Source organism: Scyliorhinus canicula, chromosome 7 (genome assembly GCF_902713615.1).
Source record: "Scyliorhinus canicula chromosome 7, sScyCan1.1, whole genome shotgun sequence".
Lineage (NCBI taxonomy): Eukaryota > Metazoa > Chordata > Chondrichthyes > Carcharhiniformes > Scyliorhinidae > Scyliorhinus > Scyliorhinus canicula.
In genome coordinates, this window is record NC_052152.1 from 28,576,935 (window position 1) to 28,594,310 (window position 17,376).

The 17,376-nt window shown below is 48.0% G+C and overlaps 1 protein-coding gene across 1 annotated transcript; it reads left to right on the plus strand.

Annotated features, from left to right (window-relative positions):
* The first annotated feature begins 14,250 nt into the window (after nucleotides 1–14,250).
* Nucleotides 14,251–16,772, plus strand: dnajc28 (DnaJ (Hsp40) homolog, subfamily C, member 28). Its single transcript, XM_038801637.1, has one exon. It carries the CDS (start codon nucleotides 14,660–14,662, stop codon nucleotides 15,764–15,766), a length of 1,107 nt encoding a protein of 368 aa, XP_038657565.1. The 5' UTR covers nucleotides 14,251–14,659; the 3' UTR covers nucleotides 15,767–16,772.
* The last annotated feature ends 604 nt before the right edge of the window (nucleotides 16,773–17,376 follow it).

Consider the following 17,376-nt stretch of genomic DNA (forward strand, 5'->3'; position numbering starts at 1 on the left):
CTCGATCATCTCACCTTGTTCAACCACCCCCACCCACCCCCCCCCCCCCCCCCACCCCCCACCCCACCCCACCACCAATACCACTCATTTAATATCATTGTTTTCTACCAACCATTCATGTATCATGCCAAGGTTTTCAGTGAGAAACCATCACTGCTTTCCTCCCTCAGCCTTTGTACCAAGTATCTTCTTATTTTTGGTAACTTCAAACTCCCAACTAAATTAATAACGTTTTCTCTCCTGCCTTCACTGCCATCCTATCCTCCCTCATCTCTCCTTCCATATACTATAAAAACTCATCAACAAATGTCCAAGGCCAACCTGCGGTTATGATGATGGGGGAAAACCTGGAATTATACAAGAACATATTGGACTTTAAAAAAGACATGAGTTGTATATTTTTTTAATGGACATAGACACCGAAGATGGCCGAGAATGCACAACTAGCTACTGACAGGGATGACTGTAGAGGGTATCCCAGCCGGATGGGGTCAAATCAGGGGGTCTAACCCGGATCAGTAACTTTTGGTGAACCCCACCTGGGGCTGGATGGAACAAATTGGGAAGCTCGTTGTAGCCACCGAAGTTGGCCACTTACCGACCCAAAATGGCGTCTTACAAAGGTTGCAGGGAAAACTGGACAATTATAAAGAGACAAGCAGTTTGCAGAAGTTCATGTGTATTCTGGCTGCAAAGAAAGCAGACAGCACCGAAACCAGCAGTTTGCATATTAATGAAATGAAATGAATGAAAATCGCTTATTGTCACGAGTAGGCTTCAAATGAAGTTACTGTGAAAAGCCCCTAGTCGCCACATTCCGGCGCCTGTTTGGGGAGGCTGTTACGGGAATCAAACCGTGCTGCTGGCTTGCCTTGGTCTGCTTTCAAAGCCAGCGATTTAGCCCTGTGAGCTAAACAGCCCTGGGAACAATGGATACAACGATTAGCTACAATTGGGACATTCTATGGCAGGTCAGACTTCCTGGTGCCAACGGGGTCTGAAACAAAAGGAAACAAACCAGTTAGGAAGAACCGCCCCGCGATCGAGGGATAGCCTCAGTATTGGGGGATTCGTACCAATCGATTGGGATGAGACCCAATCAATTGACAAGAGGATCGGGGTCCGCCCAAAAGGGCGCGAAGTCCCTGGGACCTATAAAAGTCAGGTCCCAAGTCCAGTTCGCTCTCTTAGCCGGCCCTCCCAGCAGAACACCTTTGCAGCAGCTCTCTAAGAACTTGACCGTGAGAAGGAGAGGCCTGGCCAACAGCTACACCAACAAGTAAGTGTCCAACCACCGCACGCTACGAGAATAGACATTCCTGACCCCTTAGCCCGTACGAACTGGGAAGTCTGCAGTCTCAGGACAGAACGAGAGGCCATTGTTCCCTGATCTAGTGGGTTCCCTTATCGAAGATAAGTATTGGCTTATAGTGGTAGGAATAGTTTAGTCCGTTAGTATTAGTTGCATGAGTATCAATTTACTGTGTAAATAATAAACGTGTTTGATTGAACCTTACTAACTGGTGTATTGAGTCATTGATCTGAACTTGAACTTGAACCTCGTGGCGGTATCATAAGGATACCTGGCGACTCTAGAGCTAAGGAATAAAACAGCCAATTGAGTGTTAAGCACACTCACCAGAACGAGCAACATTTATCAGTAACTTTTGGGGAACCCCACCTGGGGCTGGATGGAACAAGTTGGGAAGCTTGTCCAGGAAATTGGAACCAAATTGGGGGCTTATCTTGCTGATATTGAGGGTTAGCAAATTGGGGACTCATGGACAGGTGAAAAGAATTAGAGTGGGAAAGTAAATTATTCCTTAAAACTGATTTTTAAGCAACTTCAAAAAAGGCTTTCTTCAGTCTACACTGTTAAACTTTTTTAAAAAAATGTCTACGTTTGATACCAATACTTTTCTTGAAGATCCGAGAGTGCTACGTTTGAGGATTTAAAAGGTCTGTCCCTTGAACAGTTAGAAGTGTTAGTGATGCACTTAGAATTAGAATTTAAGCCAGAAACCTGAAATATTAAAAGAGGTGGCCAATCGTCTCCAGGTGGAAATTGAGGACAATGAAATAGATAGCACAGCAGGAAATGGGTTCAAATTGGAGTCACGGAAATTAGAATTTCAGGAGAGATAAAAGGAAAGAGAATTTCAGGACGGAGAGAAGTTCAGGGATTTTTAACTAAAATTGCTCATGCTGAGGGGCAAGAATCCTGCTGCGTCCCTCGAAGACACCACCAGCTTGGACTTGAGGTTTGAGGCAACCTGGTTTGCTCATTTAATCCCTAGGTTTGATGAAGCAGAGGTACAAACCTTCTTTATCTCTTTCGGACGGTTAGCACAGCAGTTAAAGTGGCCGGTCCAACAATGGTCCCTGTCATAATATACACCAGTATATCATGGTGCAGACACACACACTGATTGACACACAGTAAGACCAATCAACACACACAACACCGCGGCCAATCACCAGTTAGAGCACACTCACTATAAAGACAGAGGGCATCAGTTTTCCCGCTCATTTGGGATGCAGCCTCTCAGAAGGACAGAGCTCACAGCTTGCAGCACAGATCTTCACCATGTGCTGAGGTAATAGAGTGGTTAGGATAGGCATAGGTCTTTAGTTTAATCTAACATAGTGTCGACCCACAGTGAAAGTATGTTCAACAGTTTCTAGCTTAATAAAATAGTGTTGTACTATTTCAAGCGTTGTTAGCCTGTATGTGTTACTGCTGAGGTAAACGCAGTCTCCACAGATCCAGAGGACCCAACACATCAGTCCCTATTACTACGGAGTAAACTTTCAGGGAAAGCTCAGAAGATTTATTCCCTTTTGCCTGAGGAAAGTGCCACTAACTATGAGGCAGTGAAACGAGCTGTATTAAATGTGTAACAAGTGTGTAAGTGTGTAACAGTTAGTGCCGGAGGCGTACCATCAGAAATTCCGTGCCCTCAGGAAACAGCCTGACCAGACTTGCCTGGAATTTGGGGCTGAAGCAACTTACTTTTGGCCAGTGGGTGCAGGCATTCCAATAAGAGCCCACCCAGGGCGGGCTCAAGGCACCGGCAACTCGGGCAGTCGTCCGGGGCGCCATGTGCTAGGGGGCGCCAGACTCGGGTCCCGCGCATGCGCAGTTGGGCCGGTGCCAACCAGCGCATGCGCGGTGGCCGCCCTCCCCCGCTGTGGCCGCCCTCCCCCGCTGTGGCCGCCCTCCCCCGCTGTGGCCGCCCTCCCCCGCTGTGGCCGCCCTCCCCCGCTGTGGCCGCCCTCCCCCAGGGGAATGGGACAGTTCAGCGCCGACGTTTCAGCGCTGCCGTTTCAGCGCCTGGACGTTTCAGCGTCAAAAATTTCAGCGCCAAAAATTTCAGCTGGCCAGCGCTCATTCATTCACAGGTCACTTTACAAGCGCAACGAGATTAACAGGGGAGCCAAAAAGCTGCAGTGCAAAGGTGGTGACACAGGTATACTTAGTTATAACACTTAGTTACTTGGCCTTTTTTTGGAGTTTTATTACTGTGTGCTAAGTGGTGTGCAGAACCCAGATACAGAAGCCTCACCCCCAAGGTCTGCTTAAATGTCATGTCTGATGCTTTTAAAATTTGCTTCTCTTTAAACATGGGGATAAAAATCCCATGCTCTTTAAACATAGGGGAGAAAAAGCTGAAACTGTCAGTGAGAGTTTTGAAAAACCCTCCGTTGAACTACATGTCATCTGGTGTAGGTTAGAAAACAATTTACCATCTGCTCATGCGGTTTCAATAATCAATAATCAATTATCACTCCCCCCAAGGACTATTATTATGACTGTATCCCGCTCCTTTCATTCTTTTCGTCTCTCTTGAGGGTGTTATTTCTAATCATGGTGCACTCTGTTGGTCGGGTTAGTTTCCCGGGGTCCCCCTGGCTGGGGCTGGAGTGATTATTCTTTTCCTCTTAATATGAATGGGGACAGTACATTTTCCCTGCTGGGACGGGAGAGGTTTGGATTTGGATGGGGTGCAGGTCCAATGATATGGCCAGTATCCTGTTGTCCCTGGGTACTTGGGATGTTCCTTCTGGAGGATGCTTATGAGGGGCAGTTCCCCAAGGTCTTGTTTTTTCTGCTGTATGATTTTTTTTTTCTGGTGCTGAAATGTCCTGTCGCTGAAAAGTCCTGTCGCTGAAAAGTCCTGGCGCTGAAACGGCAGCGCTGAAACGTACCGCACCCCTCCCCCAGGGCGGCACCCCTCCCCCAGGGCGGCACCCCTCCCCCAGGGCGGCACCCCCCCCCCCGGTCCGCCCCCCCCCCCCCGGCGCGGGTCCGCCCCCCCGCCCTCCCATCGGGTCCGCCCCCCCCCCCGGGTCCGCCCCCCCCCCCCCCCCCCCCCCTCGGGTCCGCCCCCCCCCCCCGCCCTCCCCTCGGGTCCGCCCCCCCCCCCCCCGCCCTCCCCTCGGGTCCGCCCCCCCCGCCCTCCCCTCGGGTCCGCCCCCCCCGCCCTCCCCTCGGGTCCGCCCCCCCCTCGGGTCTGCCCCCCCCGCCCTCCCCTCGGGTCCGCCCCCCCCTCGGGTCCGCCCCCCCCGCCCTCCCCTCGGGTCCGCCCCCGGCCCCCCCCCCCCAGGCCCCGCCCCCGGCCCCCCAGGCCCCGCCCCCCTCCCAGGCCATGCCCCCCCCAGGCCCCGCCCCCCCTCCCCAAGGGCGCCGAAGTTCAGCTTGCCCGGGGCGCCAGCAACTCTAGGGCCGGCGCTGAGCCCACCTACAGGAGCCAAGGGTTGCTGGTGCCGGACAGGCAGCCACACAGGCCGACAATTATGAGTTGATCCACAGACCCTTGTTCCAGAGGAAACCCTCCTCGAGTCAACCCCAATCAACTGGAAGGGATAGAGGCAGGAGAACGATAGCAAACCAAGCACCCATGGGTAAGAGGGAAATTCTGGGGGCCCTCCTCAGGACAGGAAGGGTAGTGCAGAAACAAAAAGTGAGGCCTAGAAACCTGTGCGTTATAATTACCAGACGTTAGGACACATCCGAGCCAATTGCTGGCGGCTACGGGAAAAACCCGTGGGATTTTTTGGGGCCCATACACCCAAGTCAGTCAGAGAGCATAGCAGACCAGGCGATAGCTCTGACTGCAACTGTGATTCTCTGGATGGGATCTCTCGGGAGAGTGCAGATGAGGTTCAATTAATCCCTGAGAGTTACCAGGATTTTGTATCCAAAGGAAAGGTGGCCACATTTCCCCAGGGGGAGGTGAGTAATACTGATGGACACATGTGCCAGCCAGACTCTACTGCTGGGAAAAGGCATGGCCTTCCCACCAGAGAATGCTGTACGTGCCAGTGTTGGTAAAGGGGATTGAAGGAGGGTACATGCCCATTCCCCTATATCGGGTACATCTGGAGTGCAACCTTGAATCATGGCCTGTGACCATGGGAATCATCCCCAGTTTGCCCGTAGATGGAGTGGTCGACCTGCTCCTCAACAACGACCTGGCAGGATCAATGGTAATAATATCTACACTTGTCTCAGAAAACCCAATGAAGTCAAGGAAACCGAACAGCTGCAGAGAAAGTGCCAGGTATTTTCCCTGACTGTGTCGTAACTCAATCAATGGCCAAAAAAGCTCTGTAAGGGGAAGCTAAGGTGACACTGAGACAGAAGACCCTCCGGTCTGGTTACCTGAAACCTTTTTCAGGAGTTTAGAAAACTCTGAGGAGAAAATAGATAAATAAATCTTCCTTAGTAGCAGCCCAACAAGCTGACCCACAGTTACAAAACATTAGCTTAGACTGCTGACAATGAAGCTGAGGCAGAGGCAGTTCCTGAATGCTACTACATAAAAAATGAGGTCCTGGTGTGGAAATGGAGCCCCCCCCCCACCTCACAGACCGGCAAATGAGGAATGGACAGTGATCCACTAGGTAATAGTGCCTCCGCGGTAATCCTGGGACGAGTCCACAAAATTCCGATGGCTGGGCATGTCGGTATACACAAAATCCAAGCCCACATTAGTCAACACTTCTACTGGCCACATCCCCATAGGGACATAGTAAAGTTTTACAGAACGTGCCAGTTGTCCCAGGCTGTGGGAAAACCCCAACCTGCAATGCCACCTACACCTACGATTCCCTGCTGGTTTTGAGGGGCCATTTGGCAAGGTGTTTGTGGGGCCTCTGTCCAAACCAAAGTGGGGGGCCACAGGTCCATCCTGATCATATGGACGTGGCTACCAATTTCCCAGAGACTGTTCCCCTGAGAACCACATCTGCCTAAGCAGTGGTGAGGGAACTGACCCAATTCTTTACCAGGTTTGCCCACCGAGATCTAGTCGGATCATGGCTCAGAATTTCATGTACAAGATATTTCCGGAGGATAACCTGGGCGTGACCCTGCTGAAGTCATCACTATATCACCCACAATTGCAGGGGGTGCTAGAATGATACCACCAAACCTTGAAAACAATGATCAGGGCATAGTGCCATAGGTATCCTCGTGACTGGGCTAAGGGACAAGGTTTGCTTCTATTTGCAACCAGGACTCACCCACTGAGTCCACTGGTCTTACTCCATTTGAATTAGTTTAAAGGCACCAAGTGCAAGAGCCTCTTAAAATAATCAAGGAGAGGTTTCCAGAGCAGAAGGAGGAACTCTCCATGTTAAACTACGTAACTGTGTTCCGGGAGCTGCTCATGGGAGCCTGTGAGGTGGCCCAAGAACACTTGAAAATCTCCAGACAGCTATGAAATAGCAGGCAGACAAACATGTCAAGGCCCGAACCATTTAGCCAGGAGACTATGAGTTAACGCTCCTACCAATACCAGATAAACCCTTTCAAGCCCAGTTCAGTGGCCTGTACAGAGTTGCAAAGAAGTTTGTGGAAATGAACTACCTAATTGAGACCCCAGATTGGAGGAAAAAACAAAGGCTGTGTCACGTCAGCTTGATAAAGCAACATCACAGCCAAGAAAGAGACAAGCAAGTCATGGTCTGTCCAATTGCCACTGACCAGGAAAGATGGTGTAGCAGTGGGGACTAATTGGATGCAGACAAGGGTGAGGCCCACATTGGACCCTGGAGAACGACTGCAATAACATTCCTTGACCTCCCACCTAGAAACAGAACAGTAGGCAGACTTGCTGAGGCTGCCCACCATGTTTAAAGGCTTGTGCAGAGTCAAGTCACGTTGTACCACCCTAGCTGTACATAACGTAGATGTGGGAGAGACTACTTCCATAAGGCAACTTCCCTAATGCCTATAGACAGCAAAGCTGATCCAGGGGGAAATTAACTACATGCCGGAGCACCAAACAAATGGAACCTAGTAACATAGCTGGAGATTCCCAGTTTTGCTCATGCCCAAGCTGAACAGCTCAACAAGTTTCTGCATTGACTACCGAAAAGTTAATGCAGTGACTCGATCCTGATTCCTAACTGATTCCTAACCAGTTGGAAGACTGCATAGATACGGTCGGTAAAGTAGCCTATATTACGAAGGTAGATTTGCTGAAGGGGTACTGGCAGGTTCCTTGACGGCCCATGTGAAGGAAATCTCTGTCTTTGTGACTCCAGACAGGTTATACAAATGTCAAGTTATGTCTTTTGGACTTTGAAATGCCCTGGCTACCTACGGCTGATGAACCAGGTAGTGCCGGGCTTATCCAATTGTTTAGTGTACCTGGATGACTTCCTAGTGTACAGCAAAACCTGGGAAACCCACTTAGACCAACTGGAAGCCATCTTTCAGAGAGTACAGTCAGCTGACTGAGTAATCAATTTTGTGCAAAGAGAGTTTGCTAAAGTTGAAGGGACAGATACTGCCCAGGGCTGCCAAGGTACAAGACGTAGCCCAGTTCCTCATTCCCACCACAAAACGGGAAATCATTAGGTTCTTGGACATGTGTGGGTTCTAGCCAAACGTTGGTACAGTAGCTGCCCCCGACTGACAGACCTACTACAGAAAAGTGCAAAGGTGATGTGGCCTGTGAAATGCCAGACAGCTTTTTAAAAGCTAAAGACCATTTTACTGAGTGAACCTGTGCTTGCAGCCCTGGTTTTAAGCAAGCATTTAAAGTAGCCATTGTTGTGAGTGACGTTGGGCTGGGTGCCGTCCTTCCGTATCCGGAATAGAGAGACCAGTCAGGTACTTCTCTGGAAAGCTCAAAAAGCACCATAAATGGTATTCCACAATAAAGAAGGTTGTTTTGGGTTGTTTCTGGTTCTCAAATACACTACGAACAGTCCTAATGGCCACAGCACGTCATCATCTACTCCTCGCAACTCCAGGATAATTCCATCTAAGTTTTTGAAATATTTACTGACTACTGGACTCAATCCTTATCTCTAATCCTTATGAATGTAAAATCACGTGTTTTAACATTTCTCCTTGCCTGTTAGTATTTAATAAACTTACTCTAACTTAACCCAAAAGAAAGCCTGGTTAAATTGGCTCCTTTTTAAACATAACTATTGGGTCTGGAAAAGGTACCCAAGGGGAAGTGAACCTTGTTAGATTAACCCTTTGTTGCTGCCAGCAGAGGGTGGATTGAATAAAGACACGGAACCTGTCATCCCACCTCACCCAGCCAGACAATGACAAATCGAGGGGGTCTTGCCTGGGTCAATGACGTTTGGGAACCCCACTTGGGGCTGGTGGTAAGATCACTAGTCTTGCCATCTCGTGTGGCTTCACTGCTGGCATCATATCAACCGCTGCTAAGGCCATCTCTGATCGCTTCATTACATCACTCCATCTACATCCCTCTCCCAACCCTGGAAGGAACACTGTCCCAATTTGCTTACAACTGCATTTTCTAAATCCCAACTCTCTAGCCTTTGGCCCTCTGTTCCTCTGACATTTCCACAGCTTCTGATCTGCTCAACCCCCACCTTCTTCCTAGTGCCCATTCAAACTATCACTCACTCTCACCCTGGTCATTCCCCAGGTACAGCCTTCATCTCCACTCTCTTAGGTCCAGGGGATGAAAAAGGTTATGGCAGACAACTGGTTTAGTCAGTCACTGTTAGAGTTGGAACATAAAGCATCATCAGATCCTGCTCTCACGTGCTATGGTGTATTATTGATCACTCCGGGTGTCAAGGTGCTGTGGCAACATTCACGTTTTACTTGCATGTTGTAGTTTGAAACTATGGATAGTGATGGTAGAGGTTCCAACTTTCTTTCCATGACATGACTGACCAGGAATCTCTCTGTTCTTACTGCCTGTCATTGGCGTGAGTGGGAAGGATTTTGCCGGTTAGTACTCATCCTGTTTGGTCACATTATTAACACACCTTCCTTGGCCATCAAGTCCTGCGGTGAACTCAAACCCAGAGATTGTGGTTCAGAGGCAAGGGCACTACCCACTGGGTCACAAGACCTCCTTCTTCATCTGCTATAGCTGCTTACTATTCCAGGGTCATCCTGGAGTACAAAGATCACCCATGGCTTCTTTTCTCTACTTCAAATTGTCTTCTTAGGGGAGGCACAGTGGCACAATGGTTAGCACTGCTGCCTACAGCGCTGAGGACCTGGGCTTGATCGTGTCCCGGGTCACTGTCTGTGTGGAGTTTGCACATTCTCCCCGTGTCTGCGCGGGTTTCACCCCCACAACCCAAAGATATGCAGATTAGGTGGATTGACCACGCTAAATTGCCCCTTAATTGGAAAAAAAATAATTGGCTACTCTAAATTTATTTTTGAAAATAAATAAAATTGTCTTCTTAAACCCCTCTCCCGTCTCTTCCACCCTCACCTCCTACAATAAGTGAAAGGAGCTCATGGATTTCTTTGTTGCTAAGACTGAGATCATCCAATCAGCTGCCTCTACCATCTCCCACCCTTCACCAGTCCTTTAAAGGTTCTCCCTGCCTTAGCTCTGAACTTGTGTCTTCCTCTAGTTTCTGCCATCTCTTCTCTCATGCCCTCCCCAAGTTTATCTAGTCCATGAGACCCACTAAACTGCTGACCACCCAATTTCCTCTCCTTAGCTGCTGTTAACACTTCTCTTTCCTGAGGTACAGTGTAGATTTCCTTCAAATCTGCCATCATCACCCCTCTCAAAAAAGGTCTCTTGCCTTCCATCTTCCCTGCAAACCAATCACTCCATCTCCAACCTTTCTCCTCTCCAAAGTCTCTGAACATGTTGTCACTTATCAAATCTGTGTCCATCGTTTGTAGAGCTCCGTGTTTGAATCCCTCCCATCAGGTTTCTCCCATTGTCACTGTGGTAAACATGGCAGGGCCTGGATTTTGGGCCTGATAAAATTGCATGTTTTAAATTAAACTGCAGTCAGTTTCAGGCAGGCTGATGGGAATTCAGACTTGACCAAAGTCAAATACACAAGCAGAAACTGCCAGGGCAAGTCTGGGTCTGCCTTGTCAATCACCCATCAGGAGATAATTGGCTCCATTCATATGCATTGATTTGTTTTGGGTTTCCCAGATCTAGCCACAATTTACTGGCACCCAGAGTTCCTGCCATTACCCTATATGGCAACGATTGCGAGCAAGCAGCACCATCAGAGGTGGGCAACTGGGGGTGGGCCCCAGTGTCCTGTCAAGTGGTCATCATCTAATTCATTGAAAGTTGGGACCCCCATCCCGAGACCTCACTGACCGAAAGTCAGAGAAGTTTCTGGAAAGGTGTGAATGGAGAGGGATAAAGGTAGATACCCAAGATACATGTCAGAGAACACTCAATATGGAGGTGACCTTAACCATCTAGAAGACTGAGGCAGGGGGCCTCATATACACCAAACCTGACATCAGTCATGTGTGCTTGCAACTCGAACTGGATGAAGATTCCCAAAAGTTTGCGACGATTAACGTGCAGGAAGGCCTGTTTGAATACACTACATTATCTTTTCACGTCTCCTCGACCTGTGGGATATTCCAGTGGACAATGGAGAAGAGATCCCAACGGTTGTGATCTACCTGGATGACGCCTTAACAGGAACATCACAGGGAGGAGCGCCTAGCAAGTTTGAAAGAGGTGTTCAGAAGATTCAGCGTTGTGGAAATCTGACTCAAACCCGAGCAGTGCACATTTCAAGCTAGTGAGGTTCAAAGTAGACTCAAAGGTCCTATACCCACTTGAAGGCAAGGTGAGAGCCATAAGAAAAGTCCCAGCATCTAATTAAGAATTAAAGTCCTTCTTAGGGGTGGGAGGCTATTATGGTCATTTTACTCCAAATCTCACAATGACATTGGCACCATTACATGTGCTCTTGAGAAAACACCAGTGTTCGCATTGGAAAAACCACAGGAGCAAGCCTTCCAACTCATAAAGCAGGTCTTGCAACTTTTGAGCCCACTGATTTATTTTGATCTGAGAAACCCCATAATTCTGACCTGTGATGCTTCGCCGTCTGAGATAGGGGCAGATCTATCCCATACAATGGAGGGTGGCTCAGAGAGGCCAATTGCCTCACCTCAAGAAGGCTTTCTGATGCTGAGTATAAATACGGGCAAATTGAGAAGGAAGGTCTTGACGTGGTCTACGGCATCAAGACATTTCACCAGTGTGTTGGGAAGACTGAAGCCATTGTCTTCGGTCCTGCAACAAACTCATTCCCTAACCATTGATTTCACACACCACTGTGGCAACTTTGAAACAGACCGTTCATAACCTTTATTTTTTGTAAAATATTTTTATTCTCTATTTTCACATTTTCTTCAAAATTTACACCCCACCAACATGCAGTAAACAGTAACAAACCGGGACTGGTTTAGCACAGGGCTAAATAGCTGGCTTTGAAAGCAGACCAAGGCAGGCCAGCAGCACGGTTCAATTCCCGTACCAGCCTCCCTGAACAGGCGGTGGAATATGGCGACTAGGGGCTTTTCACAGTAACTTCATTTGAAGCCTACTTGTGACAATAAGCGATTTTCATTTTTCATTTCATTACACCCACGCACTGCAAGCCCTCCCCCCCTCCCGGATTCCTCCCCTCCACTTCCTTTTACAAAACTCCTACCCCCAACCTCTGTTCCTTCCCCCCCAACTTTCCACCCTGGCTAGACTCATTGGAACCTGTTCTGCCGGGCTCCGGTGGCCTCAGCCCCTCTCCCCCACCTCACTCCCATTTCCTGGCCGGCTTAAACCGGCCAGCGTGGAGGCCCCCGCCCGGGTCTCCTTCCCCCTTGCCCGGCCCCAGGAAAACCAAGAAATCCCCTTTAGCACACAAATCCCGCACACACACCCACACCCCAAAGAACCATCATTGCAAATGAAAGTCCCATCTCTTCCATTGCCCAAGTATATACAACGTTAGCTCATTTAGCACATACACCAACCGCAGTGAAAAAATACAGTCACATGAGGCTACATCGGTACATGACACATGATGACACCTTCTCAATTCAGCCACAGTCCTTCTGCCTTCACAAACTCCTCCGCTGCTTTCGCCGTCCCGAAATAAAAGTCCTTGGATTTGTAGGTCACCCTCAACTTAGCTAGGTATACTATGCTGCACCGCACCTTAGTGATGTACAGTGCCTTCTTCACCCGGCTGAAGGCAGCCCACCTCCGTGCCAGCTCCACCGTAAAGTCCTGGTATGTACGTATACCAGCTCCAGCCCACTGCACCACCCGCTTCTGCTTTGCCCAGCACAGGACCTTCTCCTTCACGCTGTACCTACAAAAACACAAAGTTACTACTCTTGGCGGCTCACTCTCCTTTGGTACAGGCCTCCACGCCCGGAGAGCCCGATCCAGTTCATATCGGGAGGGATCATCCCCCTCCCCCAATAGCTTCACCAACATTGTGGCAAAATACTCAGTCGGCCTCGGGCCTTCCACTCCTTCGGGAACACCCACAATCCTCAGATTCTGTCGCCTGGATCTGTTTTCCAAGTCGTCCGTTTTGGCTCGCAGATGATCTCTACCACCTTCTGCATTTCCTTCCCCATCGAGGTAATTTAATCACTGTGCTGCAATAATGTCTCTTCTACTTCCTTCAGCGCATCGCCTTGCTCCCGCAGCTCTGCCACTGTGCTCAATACCGCCACCCTCACCAGGGAAATCGCCTCCTCCACCAGAACTTTCAATACCGCCCCCATCTCCTTCCTCATCGCCTCCATGTGCTTTGTGAACTGCCTTTCGAGTTCTGTGGCCATCACCGTAGTCATTTCTTCACCCGTGGGCAATGCGGCCTCCCCTGGTACCCCAGCCTCCACTTTCCTTGCCGTCCCCACGGTGACCTTTCCACTCCCCGACGGACTTTCAGCTGCTATTTTCATGGCCTTTTGTTTACTTGTTTTTGACATTTCCCTTCACTGTGCCTTCTCTCTGCTTTTGCCACCTCTGTAGCCCCTGGGACCGGGCGTTAATCCCCGAAAATGCCGTTCCCGAACGGGAGCCCTCCAATGTGCGGCCCCGCTCCGGAAATCGACCGTTCATAATCTTAAAGGGCGGCACGATGGTTAGCACTGCTGCCTCACAGCGCCAGGGACCAGGGCTCAATTCCGGCCTCGGGTGACTGTGTGAAGTTTGCACTTTCTCCCCGTGTCTGCGTGGGTTTCCTCCAGGTGCTCCGGTTTCCTCCCACACTCCAAAGATGGACTGGGGCTGGTTTAGCACACAGCTAAATCACTGGCTTTGAAAGCAGACCAGGGCAGGCCAGCAGCACGGTTCAATTCCCGCACCAGCCTCCCTGAACAGGTGCTGGAATATGGCGACTAGGGGCTTTTCAAAGTAACTTCATTTGAAGCCTACTTGTGACAATAAGCGATTTTCATTTTTCATTTCATTTCAAGATGTGCAGGTTAGGTTAATTGGCCTTGCTAAATTGCCCCTTTAGTGTCCAAAAGCATAGGTGGGGTTACAGGGATAAGGTGGAGGCGTGAGTTTAAGTAGGCTGCTCTTTCTAAGAGCTGGTGCAGACTTGATGGGCCAAATGGCCTCCTTCTGCACTGTAAATTCTATGATTCTATGATAAGACCTCCTATTTTGACCTTGGTAATATTGCCCAACTCCAGCCCTGGCTATCTGTTCTGGTGAGAGATTACCCCCCACTGAAACGATAACTCTGTTTAATGTTGTCTAACTTGCTGAGTAGTTTTTTTGCGTTTTATTTCAGATTTCCAATGCATGCAGTGTTTTGCTTAATACTTTGCACCGACTCTTCTCGCCCCAGACAAAACAGTAAACGTTCAATCCGGCGTTTGTCCATTGGGATTTTTTTTGGACGTTTTCTTTTAAACTTGTCCTGCCGTTCTGGAACAGTTAAAATTCTAAATCTGAGTCGCAGCTTAATTTGACTACATCACTTCGCTGTTTCAGCCAGTTGAGAGCGCTCTGTCCTGGAGTTTTATCTGAGTGTTTTGAAGAACCAAACTACAGTTCCCAGGATCCAGTGTAGACAACATCATGGCTCCTACCTGGAGCGGAAAGGATTCAAGGTGATTTCTGGGTTCCACTTTTACAGGCACCGAGTTTCCAGACACATTTGTTTCAATATCTGCTGAATATTTGTAGGGGTTTGCTGTCTAAGCAACAGGTTTTCTTTGTTTAATCGGGATAGACAAATTTGCATTTATTGCTGGTCTAACATGTAACTCCACTCAATTCTGCTACGTAAATCCTAAGAAGGATGTTAGCATTTATTTTAATATCAATTTAATGCAAGGTCGCGCGTACAGTTTAGCGGTCCCCTGTGTGGCTATGGTTCCTGTATGAGATGTCAGTGCGGCGAGAACATGCTAATAGCTAAAAGGAGTTGCGCTGCCACCTGCAGTCGAAGTGCGAGGATGTTCTCGGACTACAAAGCCATGAGCAAAAGCCTCCGAGACTGCTACCGCTTGCTAAATGTACAGGAGAGCTGCCGTCCCGACGAGGTGAAGGAAGCCTACCTCAAACTGGTAAAGTTGCACCATCCAGATAGTGGTTCTGGAGCAGATCCTGTGAAGTTCATGCAGGTGAAAGAAGCTTACAAGGCCGTGGTCAAACACTTAGCTGAGAAAAGGAAGGCAGAGTCTGCGAGAGAGGAGGACGAGGAGGAGGACGAACAATTCAAGCACATGGCACCTCAACATAGGCAGTACCTTAGCTTCGAGGGCATTGGCATTGGGACGCCAAGTCAGCGAGAAAAACAGTACAGAAAATTCAGGATGAACCGTGCGACTGAACAAGTTCTGGACTACAGAAAACAGAAACTGCAACACGAGGAGCTAGAGAACAATATGATGGTGAAAGATGTCCAGCAGAGCAAGAAAATAAAGATAACTCAAGCAGTGGAACGGTTGGTGGAAGATCTCATCCAAGAATCGATGGCCAAAGGTGAATTTGATAACCTAAGTGGCAAAGGGAAGCCCCTGCAAAAGCTCTCACAGTATCCATACATTGATCCCATGACTCATAATCTGAACAGGATACTCATAGAAAATGGATATCAACCAGAATGGATTGTCCGGCAGAAAGAAATAAAACAAACCATAGAGAAGGTCCAAAACGATATGGTGGCCTTTCGGAGGAAGCTCGGCGAGTCTCTGACTCTTTATAACCAGAAACAGTGGAATCTGAAGTGTGAGCAATTCAGGGATGATATTAAGCAGCTCAATAAAATGGTAGATATTTTCAATTTAATTGTCCCTCTGCTGAACAGGCAGATGCTGCACTACAATCCCGATAAGGAGCTTGCGATCATACTGAAGAAGTATGATGTGTATTTGGAAGCAAGCAAGGCCACTTCGGAGGTTATAGAAACATCAGCTGAGGGAAGTGACACATCTGTGCGTGCAAAAAACACCCTGTTTTCTTGGATCAAACTTTTCCTGAAATAAGCACTGAATAAGAAGTGAAAGATTGTGGCCTGGAGGTTAATTTACCGCTTCAATCATAACTGCATTGTGTACAGGAAAGCGCATTAGTTGCAACAAGAGATTGTTGAGCCTCCTGAGCCCTGGCTTCCTCATTCCTGTCATTAAATCTGTCATTGGATCATGACTTGCCTGCAGTTGATTCCATTTACTTTCATTAGCTCTATATCACTTGATACTTTACCTAACAAAAGATCTGTCAATCTCAGTCTTAAAAGCTGTAATTGTCCCAGCATCCACAAAGGGGGACAAAAAGATTTCAGATCTTTACGAGCCTTTGTGTGTGGAAAATGTGCTCTGGAATTCCCTCCTTAAAAGCCAGCTTCAAATTTTATGCACACTCATTCTTGATTCCCCTACCCGAGTAAATAGTTTATCTGTAGCTCCTTTCTTGGACAAACAGGTTATCGTTTATTCGTGACTTTCACAGCACTGTTTAACTTGCCAGTAAAATATACTGTAACCAAAGAAAAGCAACTAATGAAATGAAAAAATGAAATGAAAATCGCTTATTGTCACAAGTTGGCTTCAATGAAGTTACTGTGAAAAGCCCCTAGTCGCCACATTCCGGCGCCTGTTCGGGGAGGCTGATACGGGAGGTTGTTACTAGTTATTGTTGCACTTACCTACTGTAGGTTGTTACTAATTATTGTTGCACTTTTTTCGGCTGGTGGGTGGAAATGTTCATGCTGCCGCTAAGTGGGAAACTATTTCAGTCAGGATTGTTGCTTTTTTAAAGTAATGGTTTTAAAAAGCCTTAATCGAGTGGTATAACATGCACTGTGAACTCACAAAATGGAATAATAGGAATGCCATTGTTAACAATACACTATCTTTGCATAAATAGTACTTTATATAAATACCCAAGTTCAGATTGTTTCCTGGAAACACGTTTATTCTGTCTCTTTACATAATCCCTTGTTGTCAGGTTATTTAAATTGTCATCCAATAAAGTTGAATGCATCGCTGGTTATCTAAGGCTCACTCCATATTTTTTACAGAAACACATTAATGTTGACTTCCTGGCAGGACTGTGCTGTTGTAGGGCAGCACAGTGGCGCAGTGGGTTAGCACTGCAGTCTCACGGCACCGAGGTCCCAGGTTCGATCCTGGCTCTGGGTCACTGTCCGTGTGGAGTTTGCACATTCTCCCCGTGTTTGCGTGGGTTTCGCCCCTACAACCCAAAGAAGTGCAGGGTAGGTGGATTGGCCACACTAAATTGCCCCTTAATTGGAAAAAATGAATTGGGTACTCTAAATTTATTTTAAAAATTAAAAAAAAAGTACTGTGCTGTTGCTGTCCTCCAACTAATTCTAAGGAAAGTATTGAAATACTAACACAGACCAGTAAAACATTTGTTTTTAAAAAAATGTATTTTATTACAAACATGTATCAAAACAGGTTACAGCGAACAAACACCCCGGGAAACATGCTTCCCAACCAGCAACTATATAGTCTACGGATTTTTCCTCTTTTTCACCCCCCTCCCCCGGGACGAACATCTCCTCAAACACAAACATCTCCCATTTTTCCTCAAACCCCCGAAGAGCCCTTTAACTCATACTTTATCTTCT